This window comes from Culicoides brevitarsis, chromosome 3 (assembly GCF_036172545.1).
Source record: "Culicoides brevitarsis isolate CSIRO-B50_1 chromosome 3, AGI_CSIRO_Cbre_v1, whole genome shotgun sequence".
Taxonomy (NCBI): domain Eukaryota; kingdom Metazoa; phylum Arthropoda; class Insecta; order Diptera; family Ceratopogonidae; genus Culicoides; species Culicoides brevitarsis.
Window position 1 is genome coordinate 21,162,985 of NC_087087.1, and position 19,977 is coordinate 21,182,961.

The 19,977-nt window shown below is 28.2% G+C and overlaps 5 protein-coding genes across 5 annotated transcripts; all 5 read right to left on the bottom strand.

The window, feature by feature from the left end:
- Positions 1–1,392: 1,392 nt before the first annotated feature.
- LOC134835316 (uncharacterized) lies at positions 1,393–2,237 on the bottom strand. The gene is made up of 3 exons (XM_063850188.1): positions 2,049–2,237; positions 1,750–1,978; positions 1,393–1,694 (listed from the first exon to the last, which is right to left on the bottom strand). Exons 1-3 carry the CDS (start codon positions 2,235–2,237, stop codon positions 1,393–1,395), a joined length of 720 nt encoding a protein of 239 aa, XP_063706258.1.
- A 1,349-nt stretch (positions 2,238–3,586) lies between these two features.
- Positions 3,587–4,390, bottom strand: LOC134835317 (uncharacterized). The gene is made up of 2 exons (XM_063850189.1): positions 3,970–4,390; positions 3,587–3,909 (listed from the first exon to the last, which is right to left on the bottom strand). The coding sequence occupies exons 1-2, from the start codon at positions 4,388–4,390 to the stop codon at positions 3,587–3,589; spliced, it is 744 nt and encodes a 247-aa protein (XP_063706259.1).
- A 1,882-nt stretch (positions 4,391–6,272) lies between these two features.
- On the bottom strand, positions 6,273–9,286 carry LOC134835318 (uncharacterized). Its single transcript, XM_063850190.1, has 9 exons — positions 8,977–9,286; positions 8,497–8,727; positions 8,181–8,434; positions 7,958–8,115; positions 7,560–7,715; positions 7,014–7,140; positions 6,722–6,847; positions 6,483–6,661; positions 6,273–6,423 (listed from the first exon to the last, which is right to left on the bottom strand). The coding sequence occupies exons 1-9, from the start codon at positions 9,284–9,286 to the stop codon at positions 6,273–6,275; spliced, it is 1,692 nt and encodes a 563-aa protein (XP_063706260.1).
- Positions 9,287–10,791: 1,505 nt separating this feature from the next.
- Positions 10,792–11,724, bottom strand: LOC134835319 (uncharacterized). The gene is made up of 4 exons (XM_063850191.1): positions 11,553–11,724; positions 11,268–11,489; positions 11,168–11,212; positions 10,792–10,991 (listed from the first exon to the last, which is right to left on the bottom strand). Exons 1-4 carry the CDS (start codon positions 11,722–11,724, stop codon positions 10,792–10,794), a joined length of 639 nt encoding a protein of 212 aa, XP_063706261.1.
- Positions 11,725–15,397: 3,673 nt separating this feature from the next.
- Positions 15,398–16,312, bottom strand: LOC134835320 (uncharacterized). Its single transcript, XM_063850192.1, has 3 exons — positions 15,919–16,312; positions 15,646–15,857; positions 15,398–15,574 (listed from the first exon to the last, which is right to left on the bottom strand). The coding sequence occupies exons 1-3, from the start codon at positions 16,310–16,312 to the stop codon at positions 15,398–15,400; spliced, it is 783 nt and encodes a 260-aa protein (XP_063706262.1).
- Positions 16,313–19,977: the final 3,665 nt, after the last annotated feature.

The window sequence follows — 19,977 nt, forward strand, 5'->3', positions numbered from 1 at the left end:
GATTGTAATAACCACAGTACGCCAAATTGTGTGAGGCTCCTTTTAAATTTTTACCGCATTTCGAAGAAAAATGCGGTATTACTCAGGGAAAGTCGTCCGTCTGGTGATGTGCACCATGTCGATGGTGTGCCGTACATGTCGTTGATGTGTCAGTTTGTCGTTGATGTGCTCATTTGTCGATGGTGTGTCAATATGATGTTGGCGTGGGCTATGTCGTCGTGTCAGTATGATGTTGGCGTGGGCTATGTCGTCGTGTCAGTATGATGTTGGCGTGGGCTATGTCGTCGTGTCAGTATGATGTTGGCGTGGGCTATGTCGTCGTGTCAGTATGATGTTGGCGTGGGCTATGTCGTCGTGTCAGTGGGTTGTGTCGTCGTGTCAGTATGATGTTGGCGTGGGCTATGTCGTCGTGTCAGTATGATGTTGGCGTGGGCTATGTCGTCGTGTCAGTATGATGTTGGCGTGGGCTATGTCGTCGTGTCAGTATGATGTTGGCGTGGGCTATGTCGTCGTGTCAGTATGATGTTGGCGTGGGCTATGTCGTCGTGTCAGTATGATGTTGGCGTGGGCTATGTCGTCGTGTCATATGAATTTAAATTAATTTTTGGCCGAAAAAAGGCTTCTAAATAATTCCGAAGTTTGAAAACACGAAATGCGGTAACTTTGTTCGTCGTGCTTCTGACGACGACTTTATATATTTTTTATTTTATTTTTGCAGCGCATGAGCAGATATTAAAAAATTAAAATAATTTTAATTAAAAATTTTATTTAAAAAAAAATATTTGTTTATTGCTTTGACGATCTTGATGAAGAACACTTCTTGTTTTTTTATGGAAAATGTTGACATTTTTTTTTTAATTTAGCATTAGTAAAAACTTTGAAAAATATGTAGGCAAATCTAAGCAACAGATGAGTGGTGCATAAATTTGGTCAATAACTAGTTGACCAAGCAAACTTTCATCGTTTATATTTGTGTAAGAGTAACTGTAGTAGAATTGATCTTTTAAAATGTTTTCCTGCATGTAATTTATTGAAATGTTAAAAATCAAACAAATGGTTATTTTTAGTTGTCATATTTGTTTTATAATAATTTTTTTTATATTGAAGATTAGGATCAAGTATCGACGGGTATTTATTAAAAGAAAGGACTGTACATCATCTAAACTTATTTTAAAGAAACAAATATAAATACTTACGTACTTTTTGAACAATAAAAACTAAATTAAAATAAGAAAATTGTAAAAAAATTATTATGAATAATTTATAAATTAATAAAAAAAAACATTTATTTATATAATTTAAATAATTTTATTTGATAACAAATAAATAAATTTATTAAATAACATTTTTGGAAATATTGAACTGAACTTTTTTGATATTAATACCATCGTTTTATAAATATGCGTTATATGCCATTTCTTGAGAGTCAGTTTTAGGTTTGTTTTCCTGACTGCTCCTTGCTGCCTCCCATGGCGCATGAGTAATGTGAGGATGGTGGTTATCAGTTGCAATTTTTTTACATAATTGAAAAATTGCTAAAGCAACTGAGATAACAAATGAAAAGAAAGATAATTGCAATGCATTCCATGCTTTCAAACCAAGAACGCCTAGAGCTAGTGGTATCAAAGTCATTGCTTTTAACAAAACAAAAACCATCAAAGGAATCGCAATTTTTTTCAACTTAGATTTTCGAGCTAATAAAAAGAAATAATAAGTATTAATATTATGATTGAATAAAACTGTGCTTACCGTCTCCAATGTTACTATTTTTTTCAGCTAACTTTACATTGATTGAAAATTCATCTGAATTCAAATTTCTTGGTGAAACCGTCACTTTGGCTCCCATTGATGGGACATTAACTGTGACATCATGGCTTTGAACAAATTCTTGAATTTTATCCAGTGTATCTGTATCTGAACGTCCACTGAATTGGAAGCCTGAGTAATCGTTTTTCCTTAACTCAACATCATCGGATAACTAAACAAAAAAATAATAATAAGATTTTAAACATATTACAAATATTCTACAAATATTTTGGAATACGTACTTTGAATGAATCTTGATTATAAATGTTGTTTAAAAAGTTTAAAGCTTTGAATTTAATACAGGAAAATGCATCATTATGGTCGTTGCATAGGGATCGCATTTCTTCAATATCTGATGATTTAGCAGGTGAAGCAAGGGTCTGAGTTAACAAAAACGTTACACAAATTATGAACGAATATGTTTTATACATTTTATTTTTATTTTATTAAATTTAAACTTCTTTCACAGAGAGCTACAAAATAATTGATAAAATTAAAAAGTTGCTACTAGTTTTTATACTTCGCTGAAACAACACGTAAATTCGTTATAGACTACACAAAATATAGGTATCATCGTTTTATTTTTTTTTATATAGATAGTAATTTTCGCTTGCTAATACTTCAATCATAAGACCGATATTTTTATTTAAATTTTAGTATTCTTTTCATGTGTTTCTATTTTGCGATAACGCTGGACAAATATTGAGCATACGTGATTGTATTTTAGAAATGTGTGAAAGGAAAAGTCTACTTGTACTTATTTATTAAATTGGTTTATTAGAACGGAAATATACAAAAAAAAATATACAAACTGCTTATGTTTGATTCAACTGTTCACATTTTAATACTTGCGTACTATTTTGTAGAACAGTTGAATAAAATTTGGAAAATCATTGATTGAAATTTCATAATCTATGATAGTAAGATACGCATAGTAAAAAATTACGCCAATAACAATATTATTCAGAAATTATTCAATGTTATTCCTTTTGATTCAGTAATTTAAAAAAAATCATACTATTGAAATGAAATTAGGCTTCCAACATGCACTGAAGCTGATATGCAGTAATTTTCGTTTAAAATAAAAAGATGGCGCAAACATAGAGCCATAGATAAAAAAGCCCAACAATTCAAGAGATTATAAGTTTTCAAATAATGAAGGATTGTTCTTAAACACGTATTTTGGATTCAAAACGTGAGATTTAAATAAACAAATGAATAAGATAAAATGAAATAGATAAAAATAATAGCATTACATTACATTATAAACTTTATTTATGAAACGATCAATATGGAATGAATTTTGAGTGCTCTAGTTCACTAACTACTTCAACTCTTGTTGGGATTTCTGATTACAATAAATAACGACATAAATTAATAAGAGACTTTTGGAGACATTTAGAGAAGAAAAAAACTTAAAAATAACTTAAAAACTAATATCCCAGTCAACCTTTTACATTATATCACCCAAAACGATTGAAAAAACATTGAGCTATTTTGAACTAGTTGAACTAGATGTTTCAAAAATTACCTTAGTTTATTAACATTGTTATCAAGTTCGAACCCAATATTGAACATAAATTTTGTTTGAATAATGCAAAATGAACACATAAACTCCATTTCTAAATTTCACAATAGCTAAGTTGATTATTCTATGAATTTTTTGAACTAAATCTGAGCCCATAATATTATGAAAAAAATTGTTTGTAAATGTTGTAAACAAATTTTTTTATTAAAAATAAATTAATTAAAATAAATATTTTCAAAGAAACTTAAGTATTTAATTGTAATATCCTTTGTATGCAAGCTCTTCAGATTCTAATTTTCTCGCCCAATGTGGACCGTCGTGAATAATGGGATGGTGATCAACATGTGGAACATGTGGATGATGAGGAAAATGAACAATTTCATAATTAACAATTTTTGGTTTGGCAAACTTAAATATGACCATTGCGCCAGCTAAAACTAATGATAACAAGCCTAAAGTCATGGCTTTCCATGATTTTAAAGCAATTAATGCAAGTGAGAGTGGTACCAAAACAGTTGATTTGAATTTCAGTCCCAAAAGGAATGGAATCATTACTTTTTTAACAAAGCCTCTTCCTATAAAAAATAAAGCAAATTGAAGGGATATTTTTTGTTAATCTACTTTTTTAATATTACCTTCTATCGATTTTCCTTCTGAAAGTGGCACTATTAAACCATTAGCTAATCCACCTCTTAATAAACTTTTTGGTATGAATGATCGGATAGTTTCATCTTGCAAAACCTTTGTAGGTGCGATTCTTAATGCATGATCAGCAAGGAAATCATCTACTTTCTCAAAGAAATTTACTGCACCACGTTGCTCCGAGTTTTTGTCTTTTGATATTCTTATAATACTAAGATTTTCCGTTAGCTTAATCGTGTCCTTTGTAGCACTGTCACTAAGCCATTGCATTGCTTTTGGTTTAGCACAATCAATTGCAAAGTTACTGACACATGTTTTATAAATATCTGTTAGGACATCAACAGCAGACTCTTCCGCTTTAATAGTGCACAAACAGTATACAAATATTGTTAAAATAATTCGACGACAACGCATGATGGTAACAACTTTATATTTCAGTGTGACCAAGACGGAGGTAAAAATGTAATAAATTGATATTATTTTTATACATGTGCTTTTATACACCAATTTAAAGCTGTAAACATGCACGTACTAAATTTTAAATGTCCGCATATCAATAGACAAAATAAAAACTTTTTAATTGTATTTAAAAGGAAAACGGTATTCACAATTATCATAATGTATTCAATCTAATAAAGCAAGGGATGAATTTCAATCAGTCACATAGATCAATTTTCCACTATTTCTAGAAATATTTATCGATTTTCCATATGTTGGGTAAATATAGGGCGGAACCAGAGAGGATCGGACTCAAAATGTACTACATATTTCATAAAAGACCAAAAAAATTAACAAAAAGAGCCGAATTTTTATTGATATGCCTCCCCCTTCTCAGAGCCCTCTGATACTCTACACAACTCTCTTTTAAAACAAAACAAAAAAAAACATTTTTTTATTTAATTTTAATTTTTTTCAAAAATTTCTCGGCTATGAATAAAATGATACTTTTTGCCCTAAAATATCATTTTTTTTGACATTTTTTCCCAACTTTGAGGTCTGGGCTCGATATTTCTTTGTTCAAGCCTGTAAATTTTATGACTGAATTCAAATTTTTTGGAAAATTTACCATACCCCATACCAGCACCATACCGCCTTTGATTCTGACAATTTTTCGATGCTTTCATGCGGGTGTTTCACAAAATGGGTTCTTTTTGTGCAGTAGTAATAAAGAAGTATATCAAACGTACTACAAAAATTATTCAAACATTTTCATTTTTTTTAATTTATGAAAAGGTAAGATATACCCGACAAAAAGATCATTTGAAGGGCTAATGTGATAAATCGCACAAATGCATTTTTGGCAAACTGAGAAAAATCAATTTTAAGTTTTAATTAAAAATAAAAGTGAATTCCAATATCATAGTGAGCTTTCGTTCTTCCATGGTTTGTTAAGCATTGTGACTAATAAGTTTTGCTGTGTTTTATTTTTTCCTTCCTATAAACTTTATAGCCGATAAAAGAAAAATAATGCATATGTGCGGTTTAGCACATTAGTTAAAACAGAATAATGTACTAAATGACACATATGCATGATGATTTTTCACAAAGATTTCGTTATCTAGCTAATAACTTCAAATATTTTTGATCCTGATAACGTTTATTTGCCCCAATGCGCATTCTAAATTTTTGACCCAGTGCACATTTTGAACTTTTAGTCCTTATACAAATTTTAGACTTTTGACCCAGTAAGCATATGTGCGATTTATTAGCCCTTCAATTTTAACTTTTTTTCAAATTCAAATAATTAACTTTGAAACGATCTTGTAACAACCTATACCTAAAAAAAACTACAATAAGTCAGTTTATGTTTTTATTTACCCTTATCTAAAATAAATAAATTATTAAGAATAAATTGTAATCACCTATGTAAAATTAAAACTATTTGAGATTGTATCTACTGGCGGTGACTATGGTTGATACAATTATTTCACATCACCCTAAACTTAATGTTAAATAAATATTCAATTATCCTCGAACTAGTTTTCTTACAGTCACAACTTTTCCTAAATTAGCTAATACTTAATATGAAATCCATTTTATCCAAAAAAATATATAAATAAAAATAAAAAGAGTTACCAAACTATTTTTGGTATAAATGAACTTTTTAAATGACTATTTTTATGAGCAAACATGTATGTTAAGTAACTTTGAGCATCAATTTGCAATGATTTGTGTTTCTTCCATCACCAAACGATAAAAGCATGAATATATTCCTCTAATAATATTAAATTATTTTTGATGTTCTTTATGTTATCTCTTATCTTCATTTCGTTAGGTAATTTGTCCTTAATAAAGTTTATTTTTTGCCATTCATATTTAGAAGACATTGAGCATAGATTTGTGTACAATCTTTTTGGTCTTGGCCATCTCTTGCAGCTTGAATATACCGATAAAACCGAATAACTGCCACATTTGTTGATGAAGGTTTTTGAAGCTCATTTGGATCCCTGGAACAATAGTTGCATATAAAACCTGGATATAGTGCCTAAGTAGATATTTTATTTACCTGCTAAGTTCTGCAGACACATAATTACTGTGTGGACTGTATCGACTAGGATTTTTATACATACTGCAAACTAATTTTTCTTTGCATACCTCTTCAATAACTCCAATTTGCAAGAAAATTTTATCTAATTTCATTAAAATTGGACTATAAAATGGATCTAGTGGTTTCGGATTTAAAATCTAAATGAAAATTGTTTGTGTAGCCATTTTAATCTTAAAGTCATAAATTAAAGAAGTTACCTCGGTATCTTGAACAAACGGTTGGTCTTTCAGTATTTGTTGTTGCTTAGCAATGAGCTTTTGTTCAGCTTGAATTCGAAGCATTTCTTGTTGTTGAGCAAATTGTTGGCGTTTTGTTTCTTTTGTCTAAAATTTATCAAATGAAAATGATGAAAAACTTTTAATCATATTCTTAAATTTAAAATCGTGGGTGAGAAAACCCTTTATAATCAAGAGCGATGTGATTTTACGAGATAAGTTTATAATTTTCTGTGGAAAAATAATATTGTGTGAAGAAAATTGATGTTTTTACCATGATATTGTCAATATGAGGTTTAACGAAATTGGAGTTTATTTGGCTTTCAGCTGCAGACACTCTATGAACTGGACCGTATATTGGAGAAACAATTGTTGATTTATGAGGCTTTGGATTAACAATTCTAAAAAAGTTTATTAATAAGAAAAAATTCGTTAAAGAGTATTATATTGTGCATTCCATTCTAAAAAAAAAATACCAAAATACGGGTTTGACTTTGTTAAAACTGCATAGATTTTCGTTTAAAAAATTTTGCTTTTACGATTTTTTTTACCAATTTTTTTTTGGTAAATTTTTGATAGAATTTATTACTTTTTAAGTAATTTTTAATAACCAGAAATTCAGTACTTCTTAGAATGAAATGATCCATATATTAATATTAAATTTATACATATACTTAATAATATTGTCAATGGGGTATGATTGTGAAAAATGTGAATATGTTTAGTTAAAGTCAGTGATTTTAATGTACAGTGTTTTGAATTGTTCTGTAATATTATTGTGTTATTTGAAAAAGAAATGTGTGTTAAAAAAATGAAATACCTCGGTAGCTCATTGAATAATGGATTAACATTGTAGTTATGAATTGGTGATGGTGTGATTGTGCCACCTAAACCCCAAGCATTAATATCTTTTATATCGTCATACTTTGGTTTGAAATTATCTACATGTATAATTCTTTGTGTGTCACTGATATACCTAAGTGAATATTCGAAATTGACTAAATTAGTTTTGAAATGCATTATTGTATGCTCTTATAGCAGATTAAATAAAATTTGGCTTCTGTTAAACTGTAAAAAAATGATGAATCGAAAAAATAAAGATAATTTAATTATTTTTGTGATAAAGATGCAACCTGGAAAACTGAAGTGATTAATGATATTTGATACAATGAAGTTTTACCGCTGTAATATAATATAAAATGTGATGTAAAAACATACTCGCTTCCTAATCCTGGTCCGGAAAATTCCCAATCTGGTCCATGATATTCGTGTGATATATGTTGCGGTACTGGAGATCCATGAATGAACTCAGACGGATGTCCCTTAGGAGGATGTGATAAAATTATTTCCGGAACTTCGTGGGGGTGGCTTGGTAACTAAGAAAAATAATAATATAAAATATTTTAAAATCAACTATTTTTTAAATAATTAACGATCTTACATTGTGTACATGACTTATTGAATGATGGTGATGATGATAATTGGTTTTGTGATAGTTTGAGTGATAATAGGAACACAGCTTGAATATATGTGATAAAGCAGGAAACAAAAATAAAAGAAATTTTAAAACCAATTTTTTAGCCGTTGTTACTCCGACAATCATGGGCAAAAGCCAAAAAACTTTAATCTTTATGATTTTTATAATTAAAATTATGCCAACAAATGCCAACAAAAGTTTTTGCTTAATATTTTTCTCTAAAACAAAAAAAAAGACATTTAAATATAAATTAAATATCAAAGTGGAGGAAAACACTTACTTATCTTTTTTAAAAATATTCTTGGAGAACTATCAATTCGTTCTTGCAGCTCTTGTTTAGGTAATAACTCTAATTTTGCAATTATGCCATTTCCTTCAATAGCTCTTGGTGAAACTTTGAATACAGCCCCATCAAACATCATTTCAGGCATCTTAAACTCCATGTTGTGTGTCACCATAAAGTTTAAACTTTTGTCATACAATGCCGCAGTTACCTCTTCAATGGGTGTTTCTTTATCAATAAGAAATAGTAGTTTTGAATCCATATTATCCAAATTTGTGTCAAATTAAAAAAAAAAAAATAAAATAAAAAAATAAATATATATATATCAATTCTAGCATTAATTCAATATCTCTCATAAATCAGTCCCAAAATTAAGTATGTAAAATACAAAACAGTATCACAAGCAGTATCGATTTAATGTTTAAGTATGCCATCACGCATCAAAAAGAAAGTTGAATGTTTGTTAAAAAGTTGTACCTGGTATTTCATCATCAGAAATTTCATTTTCATACTGTTGGTGTTCTCCAGAGTATTTCCTATAGTCAACTTTGTTTTTTATAAATCGCAACCGGTTAGTTACATTCATGTCTTTTTCTTGCAAGACATCATCTAAATATGTGTACACATTCTTTTGTATGCATGAAAATGATGGTTTAGTTAAACATTCTCGTAATAAGCTATCCCACAAGTTGTTACCGGTTAGAGTAAATGTCGATGATACACTTTCATTTATTGTTTTTACTTTTAATAATTCACTCGGCACAGAAATGACACTTTTATTAAACATATATGTAGTAACAGGTATATATGATTGGTGTGTCCTGTTTATTCCATTGCATAAATTTATACTTAATATAAGCACAACAAAATTGAATATTGTTGACCTAATTTTAAAAAAAATGTTCCTAGTACTGCCACTTTTGAACGTTTCCATTTTGGAGTGTTTAACTTTTTGTATCAATTTTAATCTCAAATCCGAAAAACAACTAAAAAACAGATAAAAATAGATAGATGACGTTGTTATTTTATTAAAACTATAACTGTGTAAATTATAATAAATATCAAAGTTGACCAAATATTTTAAAAACTAACGATAATAAAAGTTTAAAACTAAGTCCAGTATTGTATTAAAGTAATTCATAATTATTGTTTCCGCATTAGGCACGTACACTTTTTTTGTTTATATTATTTAGTTCCTGTATATCACAATGAAAGCTTAAAAGTATTTTCACATTGAATAGCAAAATTTCTCTTTAATTCTAATTTCTATTTAAACATCGACGCACATCTTTTACCGAAGACCACTTGCGAGTATACTGAGAAAGATACGAAGAATTGTAAGAGTTTTATCGTTCATACAATACTTTGGTTCATTGTGGATACCATGAATAAAACTGAATAATAGATATACGTCAAAACAGCATCATACATCCGAGTTATCATTTGACACACGTGTGATATTTATTTTGTTATTGTAAATATGATCAGAGGGTTCAAGTCTGCAATAATAAAACGAAAAATTAAAAGCATTTATAATATTATTTTTTTAATTCATAGAAGGAAAAGTTTAGAAATTAAAGGTTTTTTACTTACATAATACAAACCTAAATACTTTAAACCTTATTTTCTTTTCTATGGAAAAAGCGTCGAAAGCAGTCAAAGAGTTAAAAACTATATAAAAAAAAGTGGTTCGTGTCTTGAGTTTTTTATTTATTAATAATTGTCGGTTAATTGTTGAAGAGTGTATTGTAATTACCATTAATCTAAAGGATAAGTGTGTTCTTAAATCTTCTACCGTATTACTTTCAAATAACTGTATAATAGAAGTTTTTAATAATTTCTTCAATAAATAAACAGTTTTATTTACAGCTACATTGGTTTTTGCTCCTTGTTCCTCATAAAATCTATGTACTTATTCCTTTGGTTTTTATCAAAACTTTTTTTATTCATTTTTTAAGCTTTTTACACATACATAAAAAGATTACATTATAAATCAGTAAAAAAAAATAAGAGACCAATAATATTAAAAGCTTAAATACCTAAGGGAGAAACGTAAAATAAAACCTTGTATGGGTTCTTTCTTTTTGTACATATTTATTTGAATACTTTTTATGAAGCAACAATTATAAGCAATATTTTTTTTTAAATAAATAAAAATATAAATTATTTGTTTTGATATTTCTATAATAATTACTATAAATATGCCCTTTACAATTTAGGTACATGAAAAAGGAAACGCATTGTATTTATTCAAACATACATTTAATATTTTTGATTCTAATTCCTTATGCATTAGCGAGCATATCCTGTATGATAGCCTCCAACACCATGATGATGATGGTCTTCCACTGTTTGAGAATGACTATTAGAATGTGTATAATGTGGTTTTGCAATTATTTCATAAGTAGTTGATTTGTGACCACTAGATAGGCTCTTAAGTCCTACAATTGCTGATAACGTTAAAGACATTAAAGCTGCCATTAAAGCTTTTCCTAGAAATTATTGATGTTTAATTATTTGCATATTGCATTTTCTGGTACATGGTTGAAGTAAATAAATTATATTTTTTAATATTGATATCCATAAGAGTAAATTTATCTTGGTTTTTAAGAATTTTTCACGCGATCACAACCTTTCTAAACTAATTTTTACAGTTTCCTTTACTTACCAGCCAATAATGCCAATGCACCAAGTCCCACAGACATTAATGTTCCTAAAAAAATAACCTTGTTTGCAAAAATATTATATTACATTCATAACAAGAATACCTTTCATCATTAAGGCAGCTGCCATTAAGGCATCATAACCCTTTTTACCACCTCCAAGACCACCAGATCCCCCTTTACGTGCTGTTAATTGAACAAGGTTGGCAGAGTCATCATCTAGCAATTTAATTCTCATTGAACGCGATCGAAGGAAGTTTGAAATTTTCGCTAATAAGTATTCATTTAATCGTTTTGATGGATCATTGGGAAAATTTTTTGCCAATGCTGAAATATACATCACATTATATCACATTCAATATTTTTTTAATAAAATAAATGAAAATTCACCAGCAACTATTTCCTCGGTACTAGTATCATTTATGTTTACTTCTTTGACGATACTCAGACTTTGTAGTAAATTGATCTGATTTGTTTTACAAAGTTTTTCCACAATGTTTATTAAATCAATTTTAAAACACATCTCACTGTACTTTTCATTGCAACCTTTCACATCTAACATATTTTCACTTTGATAAGAAAAAAATGTATTTTCATTTTTTGATGAGAAGGTAAAATTCAAACAACAACTCAGTAAAATTATGAAGAAAATAAACATTGTTAAAATTTACGTTGTACTTCAGAACTTATTAACAGCGAATAATGTATTAATCGTGTTTGATTCATTTTATCGGTTTATATAGTTTTCTATATTTTGACCAAAAAATAAAGATAAGCAAATCTAATTGTCGTAGCACAGTCATTTGAAAAATTGAGTTAATTTTCACGCTTCAAGATACGATTTCTACATTTTAAGTCAAATGAAAAGTACCATTTATTGATAGTTATACGACTTAAAACTTTTTTTATTCAAAATGTTCATCACTATTATTTTCATCTAAAACCTAATTGAACTGAATTTGGTCATTTTTTTATTTTCTTTTTATCTAATAAAATTTGTTTACTTTTTCTTGACAACTTTTACTTCAATTTCATCAGTCATTGTTCTGCCTGATTTCAAATGAGAATCAATGGTTATAAAGATTACAAACAACAGAATCACTATCATATATATGAACATTTTATTATTATTTTTTTAATATCATACATGTTCATTAGTCAATAAATTAATTAATAAATACAAATTCATAATAAACATTTGCAAAGTTTAAACATTTTACACCTAATATTGATTTGGAAATATATTTTGAAATTCATTTTGTGGAATGTATTGACCTCCAAAACCCACATCTTGCGCCATAGGCTCTGCCAATCCATTTCTATTCCATCCTTCGATGAGCTCTGCTTGAACTGGCCCAGGAGCAGTGATATAAGCTGTAGTAATTCGTTCACGTTTTTTTCCGAAAAAGTCTTTGAAAAAAGTAATGCCTGAAAGAGTATGAATTTAACAGAAACTTCACTCAAAAGTAGAAAGTTGATTGCATATTTAAAGGTCGTAAGTTTTACGAAAACTGCGAATATGACGTTTTAACAGAATGTGAACAAAGCGAAACGCTCGTGCCACCCACGAATCAAAAATTGTAGATTTTTGATAAATTTGAAGAGTTCATCTCTGTTTTAAAGTCATATTATGATAAGTTTCATATTTATACAGTAAATAACTTACCTGATAAAATTAGTGCTAGGGAACCAGAAATGAAAGCTTTCACAGATAATATTGTTAGTGCTTTTAGTATTATTGGTAAAACTACTGATAATTTCAACTTTAAAGCAAGCAAGAGGGGCAGAGCAATTTTCTTCAACTTTGAACTTCTAGATTCTGATGATTAAAAAATAAATAATATTGATTATAAAAAATGTTTAGTTACTTTTGAATAATTTCATTCACTTTGGAACAAAAAAAAAGTACCCTCTGAAAAAAATAGTTCTGATTATGGCAGAAGGTCTCAGGTTGTTTACAAAATGATCCTGATCTTATCTACTGACTTTTGAGGTCTAATGCGCCGAATGAATCCTAAAATCATGTATTTCATTTAAAACGACATAAAATTTACTACAATCAAGCGATCAGCACTTTTTTTCATCAAAAATGTACAATTGTTATATTTTGATGTAAGGGCATGCAACATCTTTGAAAAAATCCGAATAAAGTTTAACTGACACTTTTGGGAGGTCATAACTTTTGAATTATCTTCCTTTTTAGATAAGATAGGGATAGTTTTGTTATTAGCTGGAAATCTACTTCAAGACTGTCACAGTCCGAACTCATCCGGAAGGTCATGAAAGTATTATGTGTAGATATTTCATGTAGTTTAGTCAGTTGCTAAATTTTAGTATTTTTTATTTAAGTTTTTTTTTATAAATATATTTGTATTTTTCTTAATTCGTATGTAATATTTGTTCTTCTTAATTTCATTTAATGATGTTTCCAATAACATCTCATACATAATTGCATTTCTAATTGCTAGAACTTATAGATGCTAAATTCCTGGGTTTTACAACGTATTTTACTTACACTTTTACACGATAAATAACAACTTCATATATAAAAAAAAACTCTTGTATATGTAAGTAGGTGAAAGTAGTACATTGACACAGAAAGGCATTGAACTTCATACACGTTTATACTTAAAATGTCTGTAAGTAATATATTCGTACAAATCTACTCATAATATATAAGTACTTGTAGCCTCCGTTGAAAATGTAAGTAGAGCGACAAAAGTTTACTTGCACGAACCGGAGATGAATTTTGAAGTTAAAAGAGAAATTTTTATAAAATGAAAGTTTTGAACAAGGTGTAAAGTTGATGATTCAAATCTACGCTTCACTTTCCTTAGAAGAGGTAACAGTTTAAATGGAAACTTTTAAGCATAGCAACAATATAAAAACTGAACTTGTGTAACAATAGCTCATTATACGTTTTGATCTCTTCTCGTAAACTTCCACAAAATCTTAATAAATGTATTTTTTTAAAGAAGTTGTACATATTTTCCTACAAAATATTTTTCATTTCTAATATTATTAAAAGTTGATATTTCTTATAAATTTACATTTTTTGGTGGCGCTATGTTGTATTAAGCGGTGTATATGTTTTGCTACATCCTAGAATTCTTGAGAAATTTAAAATTTTCGTTGGTTCTTACCAGATTTAGAATTCTATCCTTCAATTTAATTCCCCCAATTTTTTTAGCCTTATTTGTACGTGCGCAAATAAGAACTTTATTTTTCTTTTTAAGGATTATTTCACAAACATTGTAGCATATTGGAATTATTTTTCTGAATTTCATAAAATATTTATGTTACATATTTAATAAAAGGAACTCATAAACAATTGGTCTTATTTTATTTTTTGTCTACAGAACTTTGAATCATAAATAAAAAAAAAGATATGGTTAATTTTGTATAATGCGATCTCTCACCTGAAGATGAATCTAAGAACGTTAAAGTATCAGACACTGCATCAGTAAAATTATCAACAAGCTCATTCTCATTTTTTTCTTCAGCTTTTTCTGTAGAAGCAATAACACTGACAAATAACACTACAAAAACAATGTACTGTGTTGCAACCATTGTGTTTTTTAAAAATATGTTTAACGTTTGAACTTCAAATATCCATTAATCACATTTTATCAATATATATATAATTTATTGAAAAAGTGAAAAAACATCTAAAATAGTTTTGGAAAAAATACTGACTTTAAAAGCACGGTTTTTGGCCGAAAAATTGTTTTATATTATTCAAGCTTGCTTTATATGAAAAGTTGTACCTACATACAAAAAATATGTAATAAAATTAGTATTCTGTCTGTATTTTCATAGAAGAATTTATGTCAAACAATTTTGCCAAAAGTATGTAAGTATACAATTAATAGTCATATTCAACATTGTATTTGGTTATATTTATACCTTTTTTTTGAATTGATACAAATGTTTGAACCAATGATCAAATATTCTTTCAGGATTGAGTTTTAGTTTTACTTAATATTTAAATACTATTAATTAATCTTCATGACTATAAAAAACAATTAAAAATTCCAAATTAAAGTTCATCAGGTTTATTTTAATTAACGAAAATAAATATGTGCAAAATAATTTAAATAAATACGTATGACATCAATTTCAATAAAGGTACTAAGTTATAAAATAACACACTTTTATTGTGTGCATACTTAGCAAAGAATGTTTGTTTTTGGCATGTGTAGAACCAATTATTACAAAGAGGGTGCAGTGTAGTTTTATTCCATTTTCTTTTGTCCATTGTACGCTAAGTTTTGAGTTTCTTCATCATAACTACGTTTGTATGATCCACCTCCATTCGACCAACCTGATGAACCACTTCCAGAAGACCAACCACCCGAGGAACTCCCATAGTTACCACCACTAGAACTTAAGAGGCTTCCTACATTACCAACCTAAATTTATCATTAAAATAAACATAATATTTTATACAAAAAAAAAAAACAATTAATTAAGTTCTCCTTACTTTTCCTAAGATACCACTTCCGAATCCGGAACCACTTCCCATTAACTTTGATGCACTCAACATTAAAGCCAAAAAGAATGCAATTTTTGATACAACAAGAGCCTTGAATACTAAGAGCTTCAAGCCAAGTAAAGCAAGTGGTAATAAAGCAAGCAGTTTTGCACCAGCAGCCATCATCATTCCTCCCATTTTGTTCTTTTTCTTACCACGTCCTGAAAAATTTGATATTTCGTGAAATTTCATTATTTACATATATGAAATAAAAAATGTTACCTTCTTCTAATGCTTTTGCAAGTTCTTGTGTTGTTTCACTTGGAACTTTAATTTGGATGTCGTGAGTATTCAAAAAGTTGGATCCTGCTTCTAATGCCAAATCTAACAAACGACCAGACTTTTCACCATTTTCTTTTTCTAAAGTAGAAATTATTTCATTTTCCGACAACGATTTAGCCGTTCTCAACTCAACATTTTCTTTCTTTGAAAATGTTATTCCAGGAAGAATTTCGATTGATTGAGCTCTAGCAGCTCTATTCATCATTGATATTCCTTTTACAGCTAAACAAGTACCAATGTCTCTGTTATCTAAACAACTTTTAAAGTATTGCAATACTGGCTTGAAAGAACTCGATTGATCTTCTTCCATAGCACCTGGGGCTGCTAAAGTCATAGAAACTGACAGAAGTACTATGAAATATTTCATTATGATTATTTTTTTTTCTTCAAAGATCCGGAACGATAAAATGACAGAAAAAGACTCGCTTTCTTTCCTGAAACTCAAAGCTTTATATACTATTTTTTTATTTATTTAGTAAGTGCTCATCAAAACAAAATTATTATATGTATTCACTAAAATTAAATAAAAATATTTAAGACGTCTAATGAAAAGAAAAATATGACTCTTCAACATCTTAATGGTATTCGCAGAAGCGAGAAAGATATAGGGCGGAGCTCGTGTATATACATTAATTTTTTAAGAATAAACTTCAGTACATCACAGTATATTTTTTTAAAAATAAGTGCTAGTATATGAGCTACATTATAGTTTAGTGTAAGTACATCTCATCTAAAATTCGTGTATATTTGACTATAAATTTCTTTTAACACACAGAGCCTCTCTTCCGTCACACCTGTAATAAATTTGTAGATGGATGTACAATGTGTGTTCGTATGAAAAAAGTAACAATAGATATTTAACAATATGATATTTTCACAAAAGTAAAAATAATGAGTCTCTGAAGGTGTGAGACATAATATTGCGACAGTCTGGTATCCGGAAACTATTTAATATTTACGGTTGTGTGGTTGGCCGGTGGTTGATGTTAAAAAATACTAATGTCATTTACTTTCAACCATTTAATTAAATTTTGTTTGTCTTTGTATCATTTTTTTTGTACAGAAAGTGAAATTTTTCATGAGAATCAGACATCTTTTTTCATAAAACAATTTATATGAAAAAGTATTTTAAAATACAACTATGCAGGCAAAGAAAGCTTATAAAATCAAATATAAGAATAAGTAAATTAATTATCATTACAAAAATAAGAGAAAGTTGGATTATGCAATTTTACGTAAAATAAAATTTCAATAAATATACACATGTATTTCAAATAAATAGAATGTAAAAGTACCTTCAGCAAATTCGAGTTGTAGTATGTATAAGTTTCTTATATAGTTCTTTTGTGAACATAATTTGATGTTAAGTTCATGAAAAATAATTTTTAAATAATTATATTTTAGGTGCCTAATTTATATCAAAGTTTTTGTTCATTCTTCATATCTTGGGCGGACTATATGCGCAATTCGTCCAAATGCGCGAAAGGCCTCTCCAATTTAAAGTTTTATATATGAATTTTTGGGCCGAATTATCGAAAAAACCTTCAAAATCATGAAATGGGCCTCTGAAAATACAGAATGCACCGCCGATTTTTTTGTCCAGTCCGCCTCTGATTGAAAAATTTTAATTTTTTTCAAAAAATTCTCGGCTACTTTTTTGCCCAAAAAATGTTATTTTTTGGCCTCAGGCCTTGAGCCTGGGCTTCAGATTTTTTGTTCAAGCCGAGAAATTTTATGCCTGAATTCGAATTCTTTGGAAAGTTTACTGTCGTTTAGCACCCTACTGCCTTTGATTCTCACAATTTTTCGATGTTTTTAGGCCGGCGTTTTACAAAATGAGCCCTTTTTGTGCGTAAACAAAGTAGTAGGTATATTAATATAAAATAAAATTTTAATATTTTTCGAAAAACTCTCGGCTATGAAAAAAAGAGACTTTTTTGCCTAAAAAATATATATTTTTCTCGATACTTTTCTTCGAAATGCGGTAAAAATAGAATATGCCAATAAAGAATATAATTAAAATTGTTATTGTTTTTTTTAGAAATGTAGTTTTTATTTTTATTATATTATAATCATATCTATCTAGCAATAGAATGCCCAGCCTAAAATTGTTTTAAGAGCAGAAGCAACACTAATAGTTGATTGGCGAATATAGAACTTTTATAGAAGTATCAAGTTTTTGAATTATGTTTTAGGTAGGGTATTTACATTTAAATAGTTTGAAAAGTTTTCAAGGACTTTGGAAAAATAAATCAAGAAGTTAAGTTTTTTACTGAATAAAAATTAAAAACAATGATTTCTCAAGAAAAAAAAATAGTCATACTCAAACAATTGTATGGAATGAGAAAATTCAACAAATTTAGAAATACGAATGTTTTTATCCGTAAACATGTCATATAAGTCATATGTCATATCAGACATGGAAAAAGTTTATTTTTTCCCTGGAACCAAATTCATTTCCCAAAATTATATTTACCCCAAGATATTGAAAAAAATCATAAATTTAGTCAATTTTATACATTTTTTAAGTAATTCCACAAATTTTAATTTTTAAATTTTCCCATTTTACTCTTAAAAAATCAATATTTCTTTAAGATTTTTGTAAATTTCCCGGGAACGAGGTTCCCAGGTTCCCGCACTTTTTCCAGGACCGTGTCATATAACATAAAGAAAAAAATATGTTGACATACAAAATTATTTTTGTTTTTCTTAACATGAATAAAAGACTGATTTAGAATTAAAAACAAATTAAAATTAGAGTTTCTAATGTCACTCTAAAAATGAACATAAACACAGATCAAATAATACTGATTTTTACTAAGAATTTTAAATACATTTTTCATAGTGCTCATTATTACTTTTTTGTAAACATATTTACTCCATTTTCGTAACTTTGATATTGATAATCAGTATATCTAGATGTTGTTTGGTCATACATATCAGTTGGATAAGTAATTGGTATATATTTAGTTTCCGGATCTGCATCTCTGTCATGAAACTCAGGATGTTTCTTTCTAATTGGAATATGGACCACTTCTAGTTTACCTCCACTATCAGACTTTTCATGTCCACCGGAGTTAAACAACTGTTTCAACGCTAATAAAGTTGACAAAACAAACGAAATTTTACTTAGCAAAAATGATGCTAACGCTAGCGCTGCTAATTTTTTCATAAAAAAATGTTGAAATAGCATCTTTAACGCTAGAATACACAAACCGATAGGAGTCATGTTCTTCATATATTTTTTATATCCTTTTTGTTTTTTTCCACCCTTTTTACGCCTTTTGCCTTTATTTTTTTTCTGTGAATACTCCACTATTTCGTAGCTACTTTCATCGCTGTGATCAGATCCCCCTCCTCCAGAAATCTAGAATAAAGGTGAACATAATTACATATATTAATATTTTATTTATTAGGGTGTTCCAAAAACTCATCATTTAATCAAAAATAACCATGGGGTATAGAAATTTTATTTAGATTTTGAAATACTATTTCATATTAAAGACTAAAAAAATCAAGTTTTTTAGCGATATTTTGTTGTTTTTAAACAATTTTTACATTTTAAAAGTTTATTTATGAACATTTTAAATAAAAAATCATTATTATTTTAAACAAATTATTTTTAAACAAAAATTTAAAAAGTATTTTTTTGAAAATTTTTATTTAAATATTTAAATAAATTTTCTTATTATTTTAAATATTAAATTTTGGAAAATCAAAAATAAGGCAAAACGATAATTTAATAACAATGTCACATAAAATAATGCAAAATTGAACAATTTCATAACTTCTTACAAAAACGAAAATTTATATAGAATTTATGTATCTCTTATCCCCATGGCTTTTAATTCAAAAATGTAACGCGAAAAAGAAAACGTGTTTGGAATACCCTTATGTTTTTTGTTCTTACTATCTCAATATTATTTGTATTTCCTCCTCCACCACCCTTTTTCCTTCCTGTCTCTGTAATATTATACAAAATAACTGTTATTTATGATA